The 24,421-nt window shown below is 35.1% G+C and overlaps 1 protein-coding gene across 12 annotated transcripts in view; it reads left to right on the top strand.

Moving 5' to 3' along the window:
• The window catches only part of Mef2 (myocyte enhancer factor 2), a 409,979-nt gene that overhangs the window by 359,570 nt on the left and 25,988 nt on the right, over window positions 1–24,421 (top strand). For 10 of the 12 annotated variants that reach the window (XM_069832385.1, XM_069832381.1, XM_069832384.1 and 7 more), the window contains 2 exons: window positions 20,229–20,378; window positions 22,720–22,923. In XM_069832385.1, the coding sequence (XP_069688486.1) occupies window positions 20,325–20,378; window positions 22,720–22,923 (258 nt within the window). In that variant the 5' untranslated portion in view covers window positions 20,229–20,324. Of the gene's footprint in view, window positions 1–15,847; window positions 15,964–20,228; window positions 20,379–22,719; window positions 22,924–24,421 lie in introns of those variants that run through there. The other 2 variants (XM_069832382.1, XM_069832390.1) reach the window with 2 other exon arrangements.

Below are 24,421 nucleotides of genomic sequence, written 5' to 3'. Positions count from 1 at the left end.
TCTTTATTTTGAGCATCTCTGTAATTTGAACACATTTTGGCGGAACCGTAAGTGTTCAATATAGACCGTTTTATTGTACTGTAAATTTTTATGTAACATTAATTTTAAATATAAAATTTGTTCATAAATAATGATAACGTATGTTAGTATTAAGGACCATATGTTCACATTTCTGAAGATCGAACCCTGAACCCGTTAGCTAACTTAGCTAGTGTTGAGAATTTTTTTCTCGTGATTTCGAGATAAAATAACGTGAGAGAAGTATAATTTTCCAGTGACGATAACCTTGAGAGAAGACAACTATCAGCTAATACTATTATAATGATGTTCATATTATATTCTAACAAACATCCGTGTAGTTCTGTGAAACCAACATCATCTCACAGATAGGAAAACAAAGTATTACTATAATGTACAGTATACTGGGATAATCTATATTCCTGTTTTGAAACACTGCAGCTATTTATCTACACTGTTGTATACAAGGAAGTAACCAAGGATGTGTGGACGTTGCCAGAAAGAAGATGAAATGAGGCATGCGAAAATTACGCAGTCGAAAGTCTGCAGATATTAAGTAGTCCATAGACGTTTTCACAGATGTCTCTTGCGTAGCGGCTTGTTCCCGCCATCTTTTTGCGCAATTCTACCCTCTTTTTTTCATGATCGAAGATTCGACGCCAAGGATTTTTGTAGTAAATTCAAACATTCTGTACGAAACTATCGAGAAAGTAATATTGCTGGTAGTGTTAATTATTGTACTTGCATTTAAATATGTTAAGTATGTAGTGCTTTTATAGTTTAAGATTGAAATATAACTCTATAATTAAAGGGTATGAACTCATTTGCTTGTAGACGGCGTCGATTTTAAACACCTGAGTTCCGGGTTGCGTTTGTTGATCCTGTGAAACTAGCGGCAAAGAAAGACGGATTCTTGTTGCCAGTGAACTAAATCTTATAGATAACAGGGTATAAAAATAATGTTATTGTTTTCAGATTTTTTATGCGGCTAAGCATAATGTTTTTAGATTTTTAGAAAGTTATATTTTAAGCATTCAATTTGAACCATTCGCACGTATTCCATTATATCTGAAGGTAATATTAGTAGTATATATTATGTATAACCATCCCTCGAGCTTCGGTCATGGGTTCGTTTGAAGGAAAGAAGAATCATACATTCATTGACACATATTTAAAATCGTGCATACTTCTACTCCAACTTAACCAAGCAACACATTTTCGATTTCTCACAACAGAATCAAGCATTTCTTTCTATTCCTCATCACAAGACGTCATTATACTCATCCTCCTATACAGTATCATTTATCTCGTCTCCATCTCCAGAATTCTTTAACTAGTGACATTAGGTATTACCGGACAGTATGGTAATTCAAAATTAAATTAGAAATATATATTTTGTCTATGAAATGTATTATTAATAGTTACTAGATGTGTTCATTACAACCTTCGTATAATCGTTTATAATACAGTAATTGTATTTTTTGCTTTCCTTTCTTAGATTTGTGTTACTGTAATTATTATAAATGTTCTTGTTCTATATGTATGTTTTTGTGTAATTGAACACTATTAATTAATTTCTTCGCTGCCGATTTCAAATTTTGTACGAGTAATATGCATATTTTTGGTTATGTGGAAGAGAAGGTCTGATGGCCTTAAATCCATCAGAATAAATAAAATCAATATTGTGATGCTGAAAAAAACTGATTTCGAAATTTTAGCGGAAATAAGACCGAAAAAGTGTGTATTGGGCTTGTCGTCTATTTGTATGCATAGATTTTTCCCAAATTATTGGACGGCTTTTGTTCATAAACCTATTCAGTAATCTAAGATTAAATTTACCCGGGAATGATGTACGCGAAATATAATAATTTCGGTAAAGCATTAATACTGATATAATTTCAATTGAAAATCAAACGCAAAATGGCGATAAAACCGAAATAGGCTGGAGAAATTTATTGTTTACTTTGTTTCTCGCGTAAGATAAAACGAGAAGCACAGTTATGCCCACAAGTTCGTGAGAAATTCATTATTATATGAAAAATTGTTTGTGTTTTGCAAATATTCTAAGCCACAGTTGCTAGATGAAGTGACTAACCTCAGTGTTAGAGCACATCGTTGTTATGATTAGTGGCCATTTTAAAACTACTTACGTTTGAGTGAGCCGAAACAGAGTGTAATATATTGACTTTATTATTCGTGCCGTTAAATGTAGAATTTCGTTAATATAATATTAGGCCACAAATTATTATAACATAGCCTACACATAGCTTTTTTTTATTAATGACAATTCGTATGGACTGAAATCAGGCGAGTAGAGAGGATGTTCCAACGCACTATCACCCAATGCTTCTCGGAGCTCAGAATGACACTGACGAGCATTTCTGCCACGTTCAGCTTTACTTACATCTCAGTGGCGGCTCCTGCATATTTCTTAAGAGGAGGAAAGAAGTTAACAGCACGAAATGACACCTTCTTGAATGAAACATGCTACAAATGAGCCTACATGCATATATGTAAGACCTGTTGGGGTTGGCCTTCCCTTCTGTAGAGCAATAATCTGTTCTTGTAAACTGAGTTTCCTAAATTGTCCAAAATATAATATGTTTTCACTTCTATTCATTGTTGAATAATTGCGCAAATTACCAATTACAAGGAAATTCACAACCTCGTAGCATTTTTTGAGCAAACTACAGCATCACAAGTGTTGGAAGAGATTAGCTACTAACTCGTAACCGTAACCGTTTTACGGAAATGGAAATGGGAAATAATCTGAGGAAAGCGAGAACACTGCACCCACCCACGTGGCCTGTGTTGCCACATGTACATTTTACAAGTTCAGTATCACATTCTTTTGAAGAATGTCAGTTCTTGTAAAGTCATACTATCATTATTGTTCAAAGCTGCCGGTGGCCAAATTCTTTTTTACGTTAAAAATGATGTAGTTTGGAGTACCTACTTTCAGTTTCAAATAATATTTGAATATTTCAAATATATTATATTTGTACAAAACTGACAACTTGGCTGTTGCCCTGTCTAGTAAACAATGAATAGAAGTGAATTTCAGGGGCCAACTACGTAGAACTACTTCCTCTTTGTTTTACATAAACCCGACTTTAACTTTCAAATATCCACGAAAGTTTCAAATCATGAATAGTAGCCTATATAAAGTACAATGAATAATATTTTTGACTTATAATTAAAAAAAGTTTATATGATGTCTTTCATAGCGTTGCGTTAAAACTGTTTTTGTTGTGTCTCTTCCTAGATGTGTTATAGTCTGGTTGAATGCAAGATCGTTAGATGGCAGCGGTAGCGAGCTTGCTGCACGACCAGTCGGTTTCTATTTCCCGCCCATGCGCTGATTCAGAGGAGGATCTCCTCCCTCTCCGTTCATTTACTTGCTTTAAAACTCTGCTTCTTTCTTTGGCCGCTAGTGCGCTGTTGTCTACGTGTTTTAACTGCAATAGAGGAGGAATGGAGTGCCTTTCCTCCACACAGAAAATCTCGCATCTTTCTCACAGTTTTCTACAGCACATGAGCCCGCGTCGTTTAAAACTCGAGCAACCAAGTTTTTCTTATAGCTGTGAACTTAAAAATTATCGAAACTTACTCGAATTTCAAGGCACATATTTTATTTGGTATTTGCTTTAAAAAGAAGAAAATGTGAGGAGAACGTTCCTCCCTTCCCTCCCCCGAGGAACCGCCACTGTTACATCTTGGAACACAGCCTCTAGCATACTAACTTTTGCGTGTGCTGTCAACTAGCCATGAATACACATAGACGCAATCTGGCGGTGGCATCCCGTACAGTATACAAAGGTTTTCAAACGTATATATTGAACTAACAACATTTTTGGTTATTCGGAAGATATGACATAGTTTCCCTGATTTATGAAATGACCCTCGTATAATAAGTTGAATTAATATATAAACGTTCATTTTAATAAATGAATGAAGAAGAAAAACATGCTCTTGAGTTCCATCATGTACGGAGTAAAATAATAATGGGGTAGTGAATGCTAAATATAGGAAAAAGCGAAGAATTGAGAATGGAAACAGCAGAAGTGAGATTTTTTTTACGATCGTTGGTAAGAGTAACAAGAAAGGATCGCATTCCAAATGTAGAAATTCTTCAGTATTCAGAAGTGGAAAATAGTATACACAACATAATACGTTGTAGACTAAAATGGGTAGAACTTTTACAGGAATGACACAGGATCGCATTCCTTAGATAGTAGCACAGTGCAGATTAACTGTAACGAGGACCGTAGACGGGCTCTTAAAAAGATGGACAGACTCGGACATAATTACGTATTCAGTAATAAAATAGAAAAGCGTTCTTCACACTTGACGTAGTAGTAGATAGGGCCTACCGCTGAACAGAGGTTTACAGTCAAGATAGGCAAAACGTTGAGATGGACTTGGAATTGACGGAGTAAATTAAATGAAAGGGAACTCGAAACATCAGATATTCTCCCGGTTTAAGTGTCAACCGTACGGATAATTTTTGCGAACTCTTGTTCAACAACTACACACTTAAAAACTTAAACTGATGGCTATTCGAAAAACAGACGTCTGTTGTACTCTGTTTTTATTTATTTATTTATTTATTTATTTATTTATTTATTTATTTACTTATTTATTTATTTATTTACTTATTTATTTACTTATTTATTTATTTACTTATTTATTTATTTATTTACTTATTTATTTACTTATTTATTTATTTATTTACTTATTTATTTATTTACTTATTTACCTATTTATTTATTTATTTATTTATTTATTTACTTATTTATTTACTTATTTATTTATTTATTTATTCTTTCTGGTGTAGTTAAGGCCATCAGGTCTTCTCTTCCACACCACCAGAAATACAAATACAATAATAGAAATAAAAAGAAAAATCACATTATAAACACAGTAAAGTCACACAAAAATATACACAGGTTGCAGTCACACAAACTTCAGGTGAGTGATTACGTATCGTAATATCATATAGCGAGACTTTTTTCTAGTAAACAAAATAATATTTGAGAAAGACGTAAATTATTCTGTTAGATATTTAAATAGTCGTAATTATAAGACAATTAATTTTATAATAATAATAATAATAATAATAATAATAATAATAATGATAATTTAGGAATATTTCATGTGAAAAGTGTATACGTTTGACATTAGTGAAATCTGATCACACTTTCTGTTAATAGGCCCTACTAGAGATCTTTATTATACAAGCAGAACAATCCGCCATTTTGAATCTCACAGTCAAGGCGACATAAAAATAGTAATAGGAAATCGTGTGCAAAGACAAGATTATGAATGCGGGCTACGCCGAAGTTCAATCCACAGCACCGGATCGAATACCCCTCCTCTAGTGTTTTTCCCTTTGTGGCCTGACTCCATGTTCGGCATATATGTTGACACACTGTATATTGAGTCAACTGCCATTATACAAGGAGCGCACTCAAATGAGTGGCTTTAATGGCCGGGATTCAACAGTATACGTAGAACCAAGGACCCGGGTTCGATCCCCGCCGGAGCGAATTTTTCTCCTCTAATAACCATTGTTACCATAACAGATAAATTCTGTAGGACCAGAAATTAATCTTAACATAAAATAAATACTGTCAATGTGTCAATGGAAATTAATCAATTAATTTAAATATAGAAAGCAGTTACAACTAAAATAATAGAGCTGCATGTGGAGACTCAAATCCTCGATCTTCCGACTTAAAGACCAGGATTTTGACCACTAGACTACTAGTAACAACAATGAACTGAACTCTCTACTGTATATGAAATAGTATAGTCTGCATAAATGTTTTAACAAATGCACTTAGAATCCCCTGATGACTACTGAATGTAAATATTGAAGTCACATTTCATTTCTTGGTATATTTCACCATAAAATATGCTGAATCACACTTATTACAAATGTAATTTATTTGTTGTTGGCGTCCAATCCTTGCGTCTTGAATTTATGAGCCACGTATTTCTCTTTTCTTTGTCAGCAGGAAAACAGTAGAATTTATAGACTCCATGCCTACCTACTATTAGTGTCCCTTCGGACAAGGCCACTTTTAGAGGCGCGTTAGTAGCACTAAAATAATGTACTAAATAAAATATTAACAAAGAGATGAAAAATTAGCTGATCGCAGGTTCGAACCTGAGTTCAATTACACCTCGGCCTTTGACTTTGCCATTACCCTACAGACACATATTTCTAGTATATTGGTTGAATTACTCGTACGTGCTATGATTGGTTTCATGTTTGGTGCCTATTATATTTAATTTTGAATTCTTGAAAATTAAACAGAAATATGTTTTATGCCATATCGTTCCTCATTTGCGTAATTTTAAATTAGTATTTTTTATTGTCCTGATGTAAATCATCAAACAAGGTATGAGAATAGTCGTCGATTCAATCTTTCCAAACTAATGGATGAACCCAGACTCTTCTTCTGTTTTTACGTCTATTCTTTCTCCGTATGAGCAAATTTGCCAAAAGTATATCTTCTCCTTCGTCTGTGTTCACTAGAAGACTGAAAAATTCTCTACAAAAATTAAGCAGCGCCACTAAAAGTAGCCTCGTCTGAAGGGACCGTTATTTGTACAATTTTGGAGCCGTACAACCAACCACTGCGTAAAATTAATAATAAGTACAGTTTAATGTTCAAAATTAAAAGGTATCCACATGACAGATATTTTACTTTTCGTATTGTTTCCGGCACACAGACGTCACGTCATGTCACTCGCTTGGGATTCAACATGACGGATTTTTTTTTAGTTGGTTATTTAACGACGCTGTATCAACTACTAGGTTATTTAGCGTCGATGGAATTGGTGATAGCGAGATGAGACCGAGGATTCGCCATAGATTACCTGGCATTCACCTTACGGTTGGGGAAAACCTCGGAAAAACCCAACCAGGTAATCAGCCCAAGCGGGGATCATCGAACCCGCGCCCGAGCGCAACTTCAGACCGGCAGGCAAGCGCCTTAACCGACTGAGCCACGCCGGTGGCTGGCGGATTCGTCTGCTCAGGGAATATAGTGCTTTAGGCCTACTGCGACGTCATTAATTACAGTAGGCCTTGAATGAATGAAATTATGATCTGTTTAAAACAAAGTAGTTTCGAATCCAGCTAGCCATGGTAAAACATAAAGGGGAAGCGAATGTGATGGGCCTATCATAGTGAATTCATTCGTTATGATTCGTACACAGTAAGTGCGGGGCGCATAGAGACGGAAGTGGTTAATTTATCATATTCTAATTGTAAAGTACCGGTACTCATCTGTGGCATTAATTTCTCTGCAATGAGTTGACATATCCATTACAATGTCAAACACCTCTACTGATTTGTAAAGCGTTTCTACTATCAGTTGCATTGTTGTCTCCCGACTGGGCCTCGTGGAATGAGGAAGCGATTATGAAGCAGTTAACGAGAAGTCTTCGCCTTCTTAAATTTAAATGTAGGGAGTATAAAGACAGAATTGGAAAGAAATCCCTACTTTTATTTCAAATCACAAGCGTGCTCACAATAATAGGCACCAACAGCATAAACGTTTCACGCAGTGACCAATTGGAGGGATACATTGAATCTCCTGTCACTTTTATCATGCTGTTCTTTCCACTAATTTATATTTTGCACGAGTACAGTCAATTATAATAACCAGGGAACGGATTTATATGGACTAAAAATATATGAAATATGTAAATATATATGTAGTTATTTTTACCAAAATATGGAATTAAATATGGATTTTTACCAAAATATGGAATTAAATATGGACTTAAAATTATAAAAAAATGACTATGTACGTTAAATATTGGTACATTTTAATCAAACTAAACAAAAAATATAATGGACGTACCTTATCTTCCAATGTAGTTTCAACAAAACACAATTTTTATTGTCTGTTACCATAACAATAGGTTACAAACATTTCTTTCAAGTGCTGAAAAGTGAATCTTCTTCTATTGTCTCTGAGGATAGATTTATACTGACTAAAAGAGCGTTCGACGTCACAAGAAGTAACTGGTACATAATTCAATTTCACAATGTCTGCTGGGGATAAGTCCAAGTTAATCTTCACTGTTGATTCACCACTCATCACAGCAACAACCTTTTGTAGTTCTTCATATCCAGGGTTTTTTGAAAGTACAGTGTCCACCTTAGCTCTTACTGCATCTGCAACTTTACCTCTACCACGATTCAGTTGTTCCACAGTACTATTTATAATTTCAAAACTTTCAGATAGTGAAAGGTGCCTATTTTGGAGACTTTTGAGCGTTTTTATGATGCATGAAAATGTATGCTGAATGTGAGCTAAGTCATTCTTCACACTTATGTCACAGGTAACTGTTTTCGCAGTATCAATTGAGACTGGATCTTCAGAGTCCAATGCAAGGAGAACATTGTTAATAGAGTCTATATGTTCGGCATAATATTCAACTGCTTCTAGCCATGTACCCCATCTAGTTAAAATTGGCTTTGGTGGCAATGGAATTTCAGGGTACATTTCTTTCAACACGTTAACTCTACTGGGAGCTTTGAGAAATACTTTTTTCACTGATGAAATCAACAAATCTACTTTAGGGAAATTGTCTCTGACCACTTCTGCCACACGATGAAATGCATGCGCCACACAAGTAAAATGAGTCAATTTAGGATATACAACAGATAATGCTTGTCCAGCTTTGACCATATAAGGGGCAGCATCGCTAATAAAGAATAACACATTATCGTACATAATACCCTTTGGCCACAGGATACCCATAGCTTCGTTGAACAGTTTAACTATAGTTTTGTTATTGCACTTTTCTAGAACATCACAATGTAAAAGAATTCGTTCAGAATATTGTTCACTTAACAAACCGATAACTACATTACCAACAAGTCTACCTTCTTTGTCGGGAGTCTCATCAATGGAAACCCAAATTGAACTATCTTTAATTTCATCTCTTATCTTCTGTATTGTCTCATCGTAGATGGATGGAGCATACGTCTTCCTAAGTGTTGACTCATCCGGGATTGTATGTTGAGTATATTTTTCAAGGAATTCCCTGAAGACCTTATTCTTTAGTTTGTAGAGAGGAATATCAGCAGAGATGAGAGAACGGCACAGGTCGATGTTAAACTCAGATCTTACATTCGATGTTGTTGGTTGTGTTAAAAACAATTGTCTCTGCTTGGAATTTAGTTGTTTGTTGGCCTGATGTTTACTAGTTGTAATGTGTTGTTGCACCAGGAACTTTTGTGTAGATGATACTGCACACTGACACAAATTACAAAATAATATTTTATTGTCAGTTGATAAACCATCTTCTTTAAATTCTGAAATGTAACTTGTTAGTTTTGATTTTAAATTGACTGAATGACGTACTTTTGGCATATTTACCGTCTTTATAGTATGATTTACAAAACTGAACCTATGTGTACTCTGACTGGCATTTAACTGTTGAGCTGCACAACTGAAGTCTGTTAAAAATTTTAAATTAAATTAATACAGTTTTGTAACTTACTTTCCCATTGTTGATAGGACTGCTAATTTTCAAATAACTCTGATGTTAAAGGGATTACTGAACATGTGTTTAAATCTCTATTGTTGAAATGTATTTTTAAAAGTTAATGGAATTTTGTTTTGTTTTATTGTTAAACCTAATATAATATGGACTGTTTTATATGAAATATGGAAAATATATGGAAATTAACGAAAATATGTACTAAACTCTAAAATATGGAAAAATATGGAAAATAAAAGTAGGATTTTTCAACCCTACACATTGTGAAACATAAAGATAATGCAAAATATAAATTATATTAGCTTTATAAGTAAATATGTATTTACATATAAATCCTTTCCCTGATAATAACATTGCTTTTGTTGTTGTTGTTATTATTATTATTATTATTATTATTATTATTATTATTATTATTATTATTATTATTCAGAAATTGTCGGCCTCGGTAGCGTAGTCGGTATAGCGCTGGCCTTCTGTGTTCGAGGTTGCGGGTTCGATCCCGGCCCAGGGATGGCATTTAAGTGTGTTTAAATGCGACAGGCTCATGTCAGTAGATTTACTGGCATGTAAAAGAACTCCTGCGGGACAAAATTCCGGCACACCGGCGACGCTTATATAACCTCTGCAGTTGCGAGCGTCGTTAAATAAAACAATTTTAAAAATATATATATTTTTATTCAGAAATGAAATTGAAGAACTTTGGAAGAATAAAGAATTTGTGGTGGTCCTGTTTATTTGCAATAACAGTAGTACGAAAATATAATGTTATACTTGTCAAGATTGCTCTTAGCAATTTAATGTAGGCCTACTACTTTAAAAGCGTGGCGCATCGTTAGCCAAACGGCTAGCGCTAGAGCCGTAAGCCGCGTTCGAATCCCCGCGTTATGTCAGTGAAATTTGTGGTGAATAAAAACGATGCTTGATCGTAGATTTTCGCTGGGTACTCCAGTTTCCCCTACCGGAATTCCATCATTGTGCCATAAATAATCATGTGTTACGTATACTATTCGCGGTTTATCTTGAGCAATAGCGACCTTTAGAGTGGAAGTAACTGGTACCTATTACGCATGCGTTACTCTTACATCGACATTCTAGCTGCAACACATGTATTAAATGAGATACCGGTATATGTTCAATGTTTGTAGTTTGCTTTATACGATCGCTCGTTCTTATTTCAATATAATATCCACTGAAGTTACCCAGCTCTCACCGCTAATGGCGATAAGTAGAACTACAGATTTGGCACGGCACTCCTAGATGGGGACGATTGGGTTAATAATGCAGGGTCAAGTATTAATCATTTGAAAATAAAACTATAAGTGCAAGAAAGCAGTAATATTACAGATAATGCTACATTTTTGGGAATCATCTCGCTCGTGAAAGAAAATCAGTGCGAAACTTGTAAAATAAAGAGGGGAAAAAATAATATTTAAAACATGACAATATTACTGATCCCTTTTTTCCGTTCTTATGAGAAGTTTTAACCCACTAACAATTCGCACACTCTTATAGGCTCCAGACCTTTTTTTTTTCTGTACAAACGAAATGTTACCCAAATGTTACCCAAGTTCTTCTTTGAAATGTCGTTTTATCATGTGTCTTATGCAATTATTCAAACTTAACAGTGGAAAGAATTCTAACTCTAATATATTATACTACAGAACTGATTTATGTTATACTACAGAACTGATTTATGTAAACTTGTATGAGTAACAATATTCGTTGCAAATCAAGATTTCAGGTATAACGCCCTGTGAAGTTGATTTGAATAATTTCGAGGGAAAAATTGTTCCGGAGCCGGGTATCGAACCCGGGACCTTTGGTTTAACGTACCAACGCTCTACCACTGAGCTACTCGGGAACTCTAACCGACACCGATCCAATTTTTCCCCTTCAACTTCACAGGGCGTTATACCTGAAATCTTGATTTGCATAATACACGTCACTGTTCGTTAACAGAAAACCACAATTTAAGTCACACGGAGTTAGTGTGCACTCGAAGTTGGTTGCTTGACGGTTGTCAGTCCACTTTGAGGTCTGTGGATATAGAGGGAAAAATTGGATCGGTGTCGGTTAGAGTTCCCGAGTAGCTCAGTGGTAGAGCGTTGGTACGTTAAACCAAAGGTCCCGGGTTCGATACCCGGCTCCGGAACAATTTTTCCCTCGAAATTATTCAACAATATTCGTTGTTAATTTATGACAAATGTGTATTTTTTAATCGTTTTGTAAGTTCTAAGTTCATGTTTTGTCAATTTTAATCACATAACTCATTAAAGAATGTATAGTTTTACTTCAGTTAATTTTATAATACATAAAAATACATATTTATGGAATTTTGAATGCATAATTATTCGAACTCTAGTAATACAATAATAATTTTCTCTCCATCCTCATCTCTCCAGCTTTCCCTTCTACTACCACCACTACTACTACTTTGTAATTGACGTAATTTTCATGGTTAATATAATATTTTGTGGTTGAGGTACAGGAATTCCTTACATTCATTTTAAAGGGTATGTTCGCGTGTCGCTGCCAGGCTGGCTGTGGTTTCACTCGAGGCTTACCTAGGTATTCGCACAGATTTAGTCGCCAGAGCGGGATGGTTCGTTGCAAAGCGTAAACCTGCAACTCGCGGTCGATAAAATGGGTCCGATGCATGACTACCAGAAAACTGGCTACCGCTGTTCAGCCTCTGAGAGGACAGTTGAGGTAACATAAATTCAAGCTTACATAAATTTGGACTTGCTTGTTTTATGAAACTGCGTCGTATTTTTAACTTCTCTCCGTAAACGTAACAAAATTGTTTCCTTATTTTTTGTCTTCTAAATATTCTTTAAATTTGCTTTGTTTTCTGTTTCTTGTCAAAAGTAACTGGGTGGATTTGTCATAAGAACTCCTTCAGGCATGAAAATTAATCGAGTCATTGGGGAAAATTCAGTAGAGCCAAGAAAATTAGGATGTTAGTGCAAACTACTGCTTATTAATGATCAGGCCTTTTAATAACAAAGAAACGAAATACGTTTATTGTATGTAAAGGAAATGAGAAACATTTTTAAGATAGAGTGGAATTAAATAGTTTAGATTACTTAATAGAATTTAGTTGTTTTAAATAATAATAATAATAATAATTATTATTATTATTATTATTATTATTATTATTATTATTATTATTATTCTGGTCTCCATGTATGGTGGGTCCCTATCACCACGGCATGGCGCGTCCTCAGGTTGCGGATAGAGGAGACGGCCTCCAGATATGGAGGGTAGCTGCGAATATATTGAATAAGCAGTCGTGGACAGCCGATAAGGGGTGGTCCTCCAGCTTGGGGGTTGGGCGAAGGGCTAACAACCCATCACCGTAAAAAACAGCTTGTTACGAATTCCTACAGTAAATATAAATGACACTCGGGAGGAAATTAAACGCAGAATAAATATGGGAAATGCGTGTTATTATTCGGTTGAGAAGCTCTTATCATCCAGTCTGCTGTCCAAAAATCTGAAAGTTAGAATTTATAAAACAGTTATATTACCGGTTCTTCTATATGGCTGTGAAACTTGGACTCTCACTCTGAGAGAGGAACATAGGTTAAGGGTGTTTGAGAATAAGGTGCTTAGGAAAATATTTGGGGCTAAGCGGGATGAAGTTACAGGAGAATGGAGAAAGTTACACAACACAGAACTGCACGCATTGTATTCTTCACCTGACATAATTAGGAACTTGAAATCCAGACGTTTGAGATGGGCAGGGCATGTAGCACGTATGGGCGAATCCAGAAATGCATATAGAGTGTTTGGGAGAACGGAGGGAAAAAGACCTTTAGGGAGGCCGAGACGTAGATGGGAGGATAATATTAAAATGGATTTGAGGGAGGTGGGGTATGATGATAGAGACTGGCTTAATCTTGCACAGGATAGGGACCGATGGCGGGCTTATGTGAGGGCGGCAATGAACCTTCGGGTTCCTTAAAAGCCATTTGTAAGTAAGTAAGTAATTATTATTCTGGTCTATGTGTTAACAAAGAAACAGTAACGTCTCACCTTTAAAACGGTTCACTGTACCACATTTTGCAAACGATATACTAAACAAAATTTGGTAGATTCACAGCATTAGTTACAGAATTCAGAGATTTATGAAATTAACATGTCGACGATAAACCGGTTATCTCGGTAACGTGAATTATCCTGCAGAGTCTGGTAAGTAGGCTACGTCATACTGTTCTAATATTGCACAAGTTTTGTAAATCATAATAGACCTATGCTTAACAGTTTTATATAATTCTCAGTCATGGTCTCCTCTGAGGTACCTTCTGTGAGCCTTTCTCCTATTAGTATCATGAATATTACAATATATTAGACCCACATTACAGACAAAATATTAGCATAAAGATTACTCTCTTATTCTCTAGTGGCACAAAGCATACCTAATCCCCAGTTGATACCCAGCCACTGTAATGTTTATTTCGAAATACTCTAATATAAAAAGAACTACTAAACGACGCCTATGGTCATTGCAACGCTCTGCCTACAAGGCTTTATGACACATTTTCATTGTACTTCCTTCATTTGAGATTTTCTAGGTCGTCGTAACAATATCAATATTGAACTTACTCAAGGTGCCTCTAGGCAACACGCAATACTAAGGTGCTGGATAAGTTGCCGATAAAAAGGCGCTTTTATATTAGCTCTGTTATATGCATCGAGTATTTCCTTATCGAGAGATGGATAATCAGGTTTTTCAACCTGACATGACAGGGACACAGTGGGACTCCTCTTATATAGGGTGTCACTACGCCGGGACTTAATTTACGATAATCAAGAATGTCACAGTGGCAACGAACAAATATACTACACACACGCTACGTTATGATCTTTGCCCAACACTCGTTTAAAGATTATAATACCAATAAGGCGTAGAACAAGAATCAGCAAGAGTAGGAATAACTTCTATAAAGAAAAAGGAAACAAGAAATAAGACAATGGTGGAGGAAAAATAACAAATAAATAGGTACAGTATTATTATTTATTATCATATTCATCATCATTCGTTTTCTCGTAATTTCTTTCCGGCATTCAGAATTTGAGGTGACATCTGATATATTTCAAGTTATTTGATATATTCAGCACGATGAAACTAATTTTACGGCTAGAATATTTGGTTCACAATTTTGTCCTTTGCTTCGGACCTTGTAACGTATGATGGATACTGGTGTAGATAAGTGAATTTAACTCTTCCTCCGAGTATTAGAAGAATCCGTGTGAAATTACAGATATCATTAGCGTTTCAATAATTCTGGACTTTGTGTATTATTTCTTTGGGATTATTATTATTATTATTATTATTATTATTATTATTATTATTATTATTATTATTATTATTATTATTATATAATCTTCTACCAAAAGTTAATTTTGTTTCCCCAGAATCCGTCACTAGCAACTACCATGACAACCCATACTTGATCAGATCCCATTCATATAATTTTTGGAAATATTTAAAACTCCGACGGCTTTCAGCATGGAGCAGGGTTTTAGGTACCCTTGCACCATGTCATAGATATAAAGACATCCAACGTTTCGGAGTCACATTCGGCTTCATCATCTGGGAAGGCTAGAAAAGAGGCAACTCATCTGTCGAGTACTTCAATGACACAGTGCAGATACCCAAAACTCGCGCACCTAAAAGTTTAGGAATTTTTGGTTGGCAACTGGAGGGAGAATAATAAAGGATAGGCCAAAGAAACAATAGATGAGAAGGTAATAATAATAATAATAATAATAATAATAATAATAATAATAATAGTTGTGATAGTGTCTTTGGTAAAACATTAGCCTAATAACAGTTCGGAAATTGATCTCTTTCGTTCAAGCGAATTTGTAAATACTCATAAGAGACCACACCGTAACTGTATGCAAGTTTTACCCACACTACCGAATCCCAAACCGATTGGTTTTTATTAAATTATGTAGGTTTGAAATACTGTACTTTGTTTTTCGCAACTTCATCTGCCGGATGCCTCGTGAGTGCGGTATGCTACAGAAAAAAAGCCTGCCTTGTGTAGCACACGTCCTTTTTTGCGGTGACATATGCAAGACGCGGTAACAAGCATATGTGAGCGCGTAGCGGCGGAATCCCTTCACGCATGTGGTCATGAAAGAGCACGCCTCCCTCACAAACCATGTAAATTCTAACAAGACACAATTGTAGCACTTTGAGTCTGAGATTGGCTTCTTTATTTTCCATAATTCGCTTAGTTGAATGACACTTTGTTTTATGTGTTTTTTTTTTTTTTTTGTTTAGTCCGAAGATAGGCCTGAACCTCACAAGTGATACCAAGAAGGCACCACTTATGAGGGAACTAGGCCAGAAGATAATGGGGTAGGATGGCCAGTTCCTTTAGGAAAATTAATTTTCTTGTAAGCATTATTACATTATTACTAATGTAACTATGATAGGAATTCATTAAAAATATGTGTATTAAACTCTAAAATGAGATATTTTAGAGAGATGTGCTTAGATGAAGTGGTGTATCTATAATGCTGTAGGTGAGAGAAGGAGAGGAAATATGGCAGTGGACTATGAGTTCTTTTATACGCACGGACATACGAACACATGTACGCCTCTAGTATGCGAATACTAGACAACATTTGTGAATAATAATAATAATAATAATAATAATAATAATAATAATAATAGTTGACGTCGTACAAAATTTTGTCCAATATTCTTTTGAGAAGATTAACTCCGTAAGTAGATGAAATTATTGGGGATCATCAGTGCGGTTTGAGGCGTAATAGATCGACTATAGATAAGATTGTTTGTATTCGACAGATATTGGAGAAAAAATGGGAGTATAAGGATACTGTACACCAGTTATTCGTAGATTTAAAAAAAGGCATATGACTCGGTTAAGAGAGAAGTTTTATATAATATTCTTATTGAATTTGGTATTCCCAAGAAACTAGTTCAATTAATTAAAATGTGTCTTAGTGAAACTTACAGCACAGTCCGTATAGGTCAATTTCTATCTGATGCTTTTCCAATTCACTGTGGGCTAAAGCAAGGAGATGCACTATCACCTTTACTTTTTAACTTCGCTCTAGAATATGCCATTAGGAAAGTTCAGGATAACAGAGAGGGTTTGGAATTGAACGGGTTACATCAGCTTCTTGTCTTTGCGGATGACGTGAATATGTTAGGAGAAAATCCATAAACGATTAGGGAAAACACAGAAATTTTACTTGAAGCAAGTAAAGCGATAGGTTTGGAAGTAAATCCCGAAAAGAGACAAAGTATATGATTATTTCTCTTGACCAGAATATTGTACGAAATGGAAACATAAAAATTGGAGATTTATCCTTCGAAGAGGTTGAAAAATTCAAATATCTTGGAGCAACAGTAACAAATATAAATTGACACTCGGGAGGAAATTAAACACAGAATAAATATGGGAAATGCCTGTTATTATTCGGTTGAGATGCTTTTGTCATCTTGTCTGCTGTCAAAAAATTTGAAAGTTAGAATTTATAAAAGAGTTATGTTACCGGTTCTGTATGGTTGTGAAACTTAGACTCTCACTTTGAGAGAGGAACAGAGATTAAGGGTATTTGAGGATAAGGTTCTTAGGAAAATATTTGGGGCTAAGAGATGAAGTTACAGGAGAATAGAGGACATTACACAAAACAGAACGGCACGCATTGTTTTCTTCATCTGACATAATTAGGAACATTAAATCCAGACGTTTGAGATGGGCAGGTCATGTAGCACGTATGGGCGAATCCAGAAATGTATATAGAGTGTTAATTGGGAGACCGGAAGGAAAAAGATCTTTGGGGAGGCCGAGACGTAGATGGGAGAATAATATTAAAATGAATTTGAGGGAAGTAGAATATGATTATAGAGGCTGGATTAATCTTGCACAGGATAGGGATCGATGGCGGGCTTATGTGAGGGCTTAAAGGGCTTTTACCAATCATATTCAAACATATGGCCATTGGCGACTTGTGGATTAAAAACAGTGAGTGCTATAATGTGTACCATTAAAATGGAACACATAATATATTATTCATATTATTTCAACGTTTTATAATTGATCCCTTTGTCTTTATAAAATAGCGCCGGCACAACAGTTGCTGTATATTTAATAGTTATTTCTTTTCTGTTGCGATAACCCTCGTGAGAAAATGAAAGAACCATATTATAGAAAAATCTTAGAATAACACGTGTTCAAAAGAACCATAGAGAAAATCTTAGAATTACCAAATAGTCAAAAGAACCATAGAGGAAGTCTTAGAATAACCACATATTCAACAGAACCATATGGAAAAAAGTCTTTGAGTCAGGAGACGCAAGCATACAGATCTTGTAATACATGAACAAACAATTCGATGCGTGCGAAGAGTCAGGGTAAAGAATCAAGACACTCACTTTTACAGAAATCATACGAGGAGGTCAGAAGCAAAAGGGTATAAGTACACTTTAGTTACTTTTGAGAAAATATGATTGAAAATATTGAAGCTTTCATAAATTCCGTGAAGTGTTAATTTTAATGTGTGATGTCGTTAAACCATATATCCCTTTGCCACTAAAATGATTTATGTTTTAGCTTATTCTGGATGCACTTGAACTCCTTTGCTTCTGATTCCCTCATACTAGTCGCTTTTCATGTGATAGAGAGTGGAGTAGCACCAGGATTCCTAAAACCGATCGGAGAGAGAGTAGTAATTGATTGCAAAAGAGGAGGGTATGAGGTGTTAATTTTGTGAAAATAGGACGGTGAGACAGGACATGTTCTGCTGTTTTGCAGGACAGTCAGGATTATCACTTAACCTATTCCATGCAAGTGCTTCCTTAAGTTCAATGACCTGTTAAAATTCCTACAATTGGACGTAGATTTTTACGATAAATGTAAGGAACATCTGACCGCCGTTGGTGAGCCCTTCCAATTGATGCTTATGCAATGTTTGGTAAATTTCGTGTTCGTAATGTTGATAGCATTGTGTTTATTGTGAGGGAGAGAGAAATTGCAGATTCTGGTCGTAGAAGATTTATTCTGAGGCCAGTTTAGTAGTCTCGTCTGCCATTTCATTGCCTTGATTACCATTAACGCCTTTCAACTCATACAACTGAGGGAACATTGTTCTTAGCGACTTGATATAAATATACTATATTGTTAAATGTTGTATATGTTCAAAATTCAAGGAAAACGGAATTAATTTAGATATTTTATTTCCCCGTGAAGAAATGAGAAGAAATGCTGCACATTGCATTAGTACGAAGCTGTGTTTTTCCTCTCATTATATTATGTAATAATATGATCATTATCTTTCGGGAAGTGAAAGACAAAATCAGTTACTACGTTTAAATTTATCATGAATGATTGCTTATCAGAATATATTGATAGTGAAATTCACTGTACACGTGCAGATATGATTAAGTACACTGACAAGTGCGAATTCCATCGATTTGAACAAGAGTTGATATTATGTCGTATTCCTATATCCAATGAAGCGAATAATGATTGATTGTTGTGCGTGTCGTTCATCACAAGATCAGAAGAAATTTGTGTGTTAGTTTCGTCATATGAGTGATAGTCAATGATCAGTGGTGGAATAAGGACAGAGGATATGGACTGTGACGTAACGTCTTTGCATATCACATCCTATTGAGATTTTCCGGGATTAAAATACAAGTTTTTTTTGTGAATCCTTAAATAGATACGTCTGTAGTGGAGAAACCAGAAAAGCTTTGAATGTACGGGAGATGAGAAGAAAGGGAGGAATCACCGGCGTAGCTTAGGCAGTAGACATGTTTGCCTCCCGAACTGTAAAGCGAATGTCAGGTAATTCCGTGGCGAATTCTCAGGCTCATCTTACCAAATACCATCTCGCTATCACCAATTTCATCGATGCTAAATAATCTAGTAGTTGATATAGCGTCGTTAAATAATTGGTTAAATAAAAAAGAAAGGAAATGGGGTATTTTGACGTGAATAAGTCTTTGAGGTACATTTATGAGGAAATGTTACATTTTTAACGTAACTTCAAGTTTCAAGAAGTTCCCGCTAGATGCTGCACATGCCTAAGCGTACGGGTGCTGCCATCTGTTGAGTGTTGTAATAAGCCACTCAATCATAATTAAGTTCAATTATAAAAAATCAAATGCAAAAAAATATATATATTGAAGAATAAAAACTTTACTCCTAATGATAAAAAAATAACAAAACAAAGATGTATCCATGCAGTCATTTGAATTCTGTGAATCCCCTGTCACTTTTTAATCGGTTATTTGACGGTTGTTTATCAACTTCGCGATTATTTAGCGTTGATGGAATTGTTGATGAAGTATTTGACGAGATGAGTCTGAGGATTCGCATAGAATTACATGACATTGGTTTTACAGTTCGGATTACCTTGGGAAAATAACAGGTAATCATCCCAAGCTGAGTTCGAGTCCCGTTAGTCACCCCTAGACGAGACCAGTGAACGTGGAAGGGGATTATTGGGGAAGACTAGACATCGGTTTGAGGGATGACACGTTGTGTAGTCTGGATTGACTTCACCCCACGACTCTGCTAGCATGTTTATTCAAGGCTGACTAACTGGCTGCGTCAATGAATCAAAATGATTTTTTTCTGATGATAAATGAGTGAGTAATACCGTGTGTTTGCCTTTTGTTACAGATTGAATGCTGATGCCCTTTTAGTCCAGTGTGTCTGCTACCCAGCCTTGTCCTGTAGAAGTGTTATTCAAACGGCTTCACTCTGTTTACCACAACCATGGGACGTAAGAAAATACAGATCTCGCGCATCACGGATGAGCGTAATAGACAGGTAAGCATCAAAACTAGGAAGACGTTTTGGATTAAGTGCATAGGAATGTAACAGAAAGTATAGTATTAATTCACAGTAGGAGCAAAGATGCCTAATAGATGTTGTTGTTCAGTTAACTGTTCGAAGACAGGTCTGAACCTCACAAGTGATACCAAGAAGGCACCACTTACGAGGCAACTAGGCCAGGAGATAATGGGGTAGGAGGGCCAGTTCCTTTCCCCCTGCATTGCATACATCGCCGACTAGCTACATATTACACTAGTCAGACTTTATATGCGTACAAACAATTATACGATGAAAGAGTAATGGAACGGAGAAAAATTCTCTCCGGCGCCGGGATTTGAACCCGGGTTTTCAGCTCTACGTGCTGACGCTTTATCCACTAAGCCACACCGGATTCCACCCCGGCGTCGGAAGAATCGTCTCAGTTTAAGTTCCAACTCATGGGTTCCCTCTAGTGGCCGCCCTCTGCACTACGTCATAGAATCTATGAACCTAGGACCGAAGTCCACACATGTGCTGAGGTGCACTCGTAATGAGTGACTATAGTTGGCCGGAATCCGACGGAATAAGCGCCGTCTTAAATCACGAAGTGATTTACGCATATCATTTATATTATTATAATGTACCGAAGTACATATGATATTTCCATGCAGATATTCTGCGTCATCATACGATGAAAGAATAATGGACGCCGGGGTGGAATCCGGTGTGGCTTAGTGGATAAAGCGTCAGCACGTAGAGCTGAAAACCCGGGTTCAAATCCGGCGCCGGAGAGAATTTTTCTCCGTTCCATTACTCTTTCATTGTATGATGACGCAGAATATCTGCATGGAAATATCATATGTACTTCGGTACATTAAAATAATATATATGTAGAAACAATTGTTCTTCCTCTGATACATATCGTCAAATGAGATATACTGCCTGATAATAGATGTACAAATTGGCCAAAACCCCAGTCAGAGGAGAAGAAAAGAATTTATGGAAGAACGAAAAGATGAATGAATGAATGAATGAATGAATGAATGAATGAATGAATGAATGAATGAATGAATGAATGAATGAATGGAGAAAAGAAAGATTATGAAAAAATTTACGAGTTAAGCAAGTAGAAAACATTAAATTGAGTAATTGAACATTTAAAAATTAAATCGAAAGAGATAAAAGATATGTGGAAAGTCGACCTGAATAGCGCAGTCAGTTATAGCCTTCTGTCCTCGAAGTTGCGTGTTCGATCCCGGCCCATATCGATGGCATTTAAGTGTGCTTAAATGCGACAGGCTCATGTTAGTAGATTTACTGGTATATAAAAGAACTCCTGCAGGACAAAATTCCGGCACACTGGCAATGCTGATATAACCTCGGCAGTTGCGAGCATCGTTAAATAAAACATAATTTAATTAATTAATGTGTGGAAAAAAGAAATAAGAATGTACAGTAAATGAAAATGGATTGAAGAAACTGAAGGATACAGGAAACGTTAATGAAAAAGGAGTAAAAAGTGAATCTTCAGTAATAAAGGTGTGTAGTCAAGATGTATAAAAAGTGAGACAGAAAGAACAAAAGAGATGAAAGCAAAATTATAAAAATAAAGTAAAAAGAAGAGAAAGATGAACATAAAGCAAGAGTGAAGTAAAGAGGTAAAGAAAAAGTAATATAAATAAGGAGAGAGTGAAAGAGATAAAAGGGGATGAATGAAAGAATGAAGAAAACATTAACCAATAGAGAAAGGAAGAAGAAATGAAAGAGTTAAAGAAAATATTAAAGATGTTAAAGGAAGATTAAGATAAGTGAGAGTCAAAAAATGAAGATCGCGAGGAGAGAAAGCAAGAAACAGAGTGAGGAAATAATTGATAATAAAGAAGAACGAAAAAAAAAAAAAAAGATATAACAAATAATATTTCAATTTATCGCATTTTCTTGGATGTTTTGTAGATATGTGAGACAAACTATTTGTTCTGCTGGTAGAACAGATGTAAAATGTATCTTCCTCCCTCACAAAGTGTATAAATTTTAATATAGTCCTCTTAATATTAAATCATTTAAGTTACCTATTTGTTGTTCTTGTTAAGATTATTTGTTTTCTTTCAGGAAGTAGTTTTCGTATACAGTATTTCATTTAAAAAGTGATGAAGGGAAAAATTACACTTTTCTCTGAAGTGTTAAAAACGTTCAATATTTTTTATCAATAAGAGAAATATCTGTAGATAATTATTTATTTTTTTATTGTGTTCACTTGTTCTCATAAACATATATACTACTTGTATATGATGTCACCTGTCTTCTGGTTATTTCATCATGCATATTCCTCACAATAGCTTTGCTTTTGTATTTTCAGGTAACATTCAACAAGCGGAAATTCGGTGTGATGAAGAAAGCGTATGAACTGAGTGTTCTTTGTGACTGTGAAATCGCACTTATTATCTTCAGCAGTTCTAACAAACTCTACCAGTATGCTAGTACAGACATGGACAAGGTTCTTCTCAAATACACGGAATACAATGAGCCACATGAATCCCTCACCAACAAGAATATTATTGAGGTGAGTTATGGGGCTTGACAGTTCAACTTTTATCTCAAATATTTTTTTCCCTAAAACTGTCGAAGTTTTGTAATGAAATTGTAGAGAAATAAACTAACACAAAATATGTTTGCGTGCAATAATATTTCAAATATTATTCTTACTTTTGTTAAAAGTTTTGAGTTTCAGTTTGTTTATGAACTGATCGTTGGATGAACATCTGTGACAATCTTTGATAACCATCTACACTGATGGCTAGGGCAGTTATCGTGTATAGAATGCATTTTTGTGTATATTGGTTTTTGCGCCATTATCAAAATCAGTTGCAAAAGAAACAGAATTTTATGTTACTTTCATTTGGAATTTTACAGTACATATGGACAGCAAACATTAGTCAAATAATTTCATATTTTATGTTGTAAATACTATGGTAAACCCAGGTATAAAAAATATTACTCACACTATTTACAAACGTTATACATTGACGTATCTTGATCTGTGTGCATATTCTTGGTTATGTCTTTCATGTCCCTTCAACTTCACTCCATCCTTTCTCTTAACTAACTAACTCTTTCTAGCAAATAAATTAATTTCATTTTAAACTTATTTAGAAGACCTGTACCCCTGTAGACTTGTATTAAGAGAAACAGAATATTATTGACCTTAACATATTAAAATTTTACTGGAGAAAACACTTATAGAACATAATCACATTAGTTCTCATTCCATAGGAAACACTAGCTTAACTTGATTTAGAACTTTAATCGTAGAATCCATTGTATTAATAAAAACAATTCCGTAAACTTGAGAAAGTGCTATTTTTTATCCTTGTTATTCATATTTACTTCTACAGCAACTTTTTAACATATAAATTATTTTCTAAAAACGTTTTTTTTTTTTGTAGTCATTAGAATACATCTCCTGAAAGACACTGTGATTCAATGTCTGCATATTCAATTAGCAGTTCTTTCTCTTATGCAAAATTGCAAAACGTTTTTTCTGCTTTATTGACATTCTATTTCACAGACAAATGTTAATTTTAAAGTGCTTGAAGATGGCCATTTTATATGACCTTCCAGTACATGAACTAATCGTCATGAAATTGCTTCAGAATCAATCAATAGCAATAATTGCCAAAGGTAGTGGATCTGTGTCAGTGCCATCCTTGAAAATAAAATGTCATTGATTGTAATAATTGTAATTGTTCATCCAGCAATCAGTACTATAAACAAATAAAAACCTCAGAAAAAAAGCATCCTGTAGTGTTGTTCCTCTGTCACACGTTAATATCATACCCAAAAGACCCTACAGGATACTTGCTTCATAAAGTATTGTTTACTCTTAAAGGACGATAAGTAATGTCATTAATTTTAAGGAGTTATTCTTTTGACATATTTCAAACAAAAAAAGTTTAATACATTTTTGCTCGTTTTTGCTTCCTTTTCGAGAAAAAAAAATTATTTTATGTGAACATTTCATAGCCTATTTTGAGAAAACCAGTGATTGAATTCCCAATGCG

The sequence above is a fragment of the Periplaneta americana genome, chromosome 8, assembly GCF_040183065.1.
Source record: "Periplaneta americana isolate PAMFEO1 chromosome 8, P.americana_PAMFEO1_priV1, whole genome shotgun sequence".
In the NCBI taxonomy this organism is placed as follows: Eukaryota; Metazoa; Arthropoda; class Insecta; order Blattodea; family Blattidae; genus Periplaneta; species Periplaneta americana.
The sequence above is the reverse complement of the archived record's forward strand: the minus strand, read 5'-3'. Positions and strand labels throughout refer to the sequence as shown.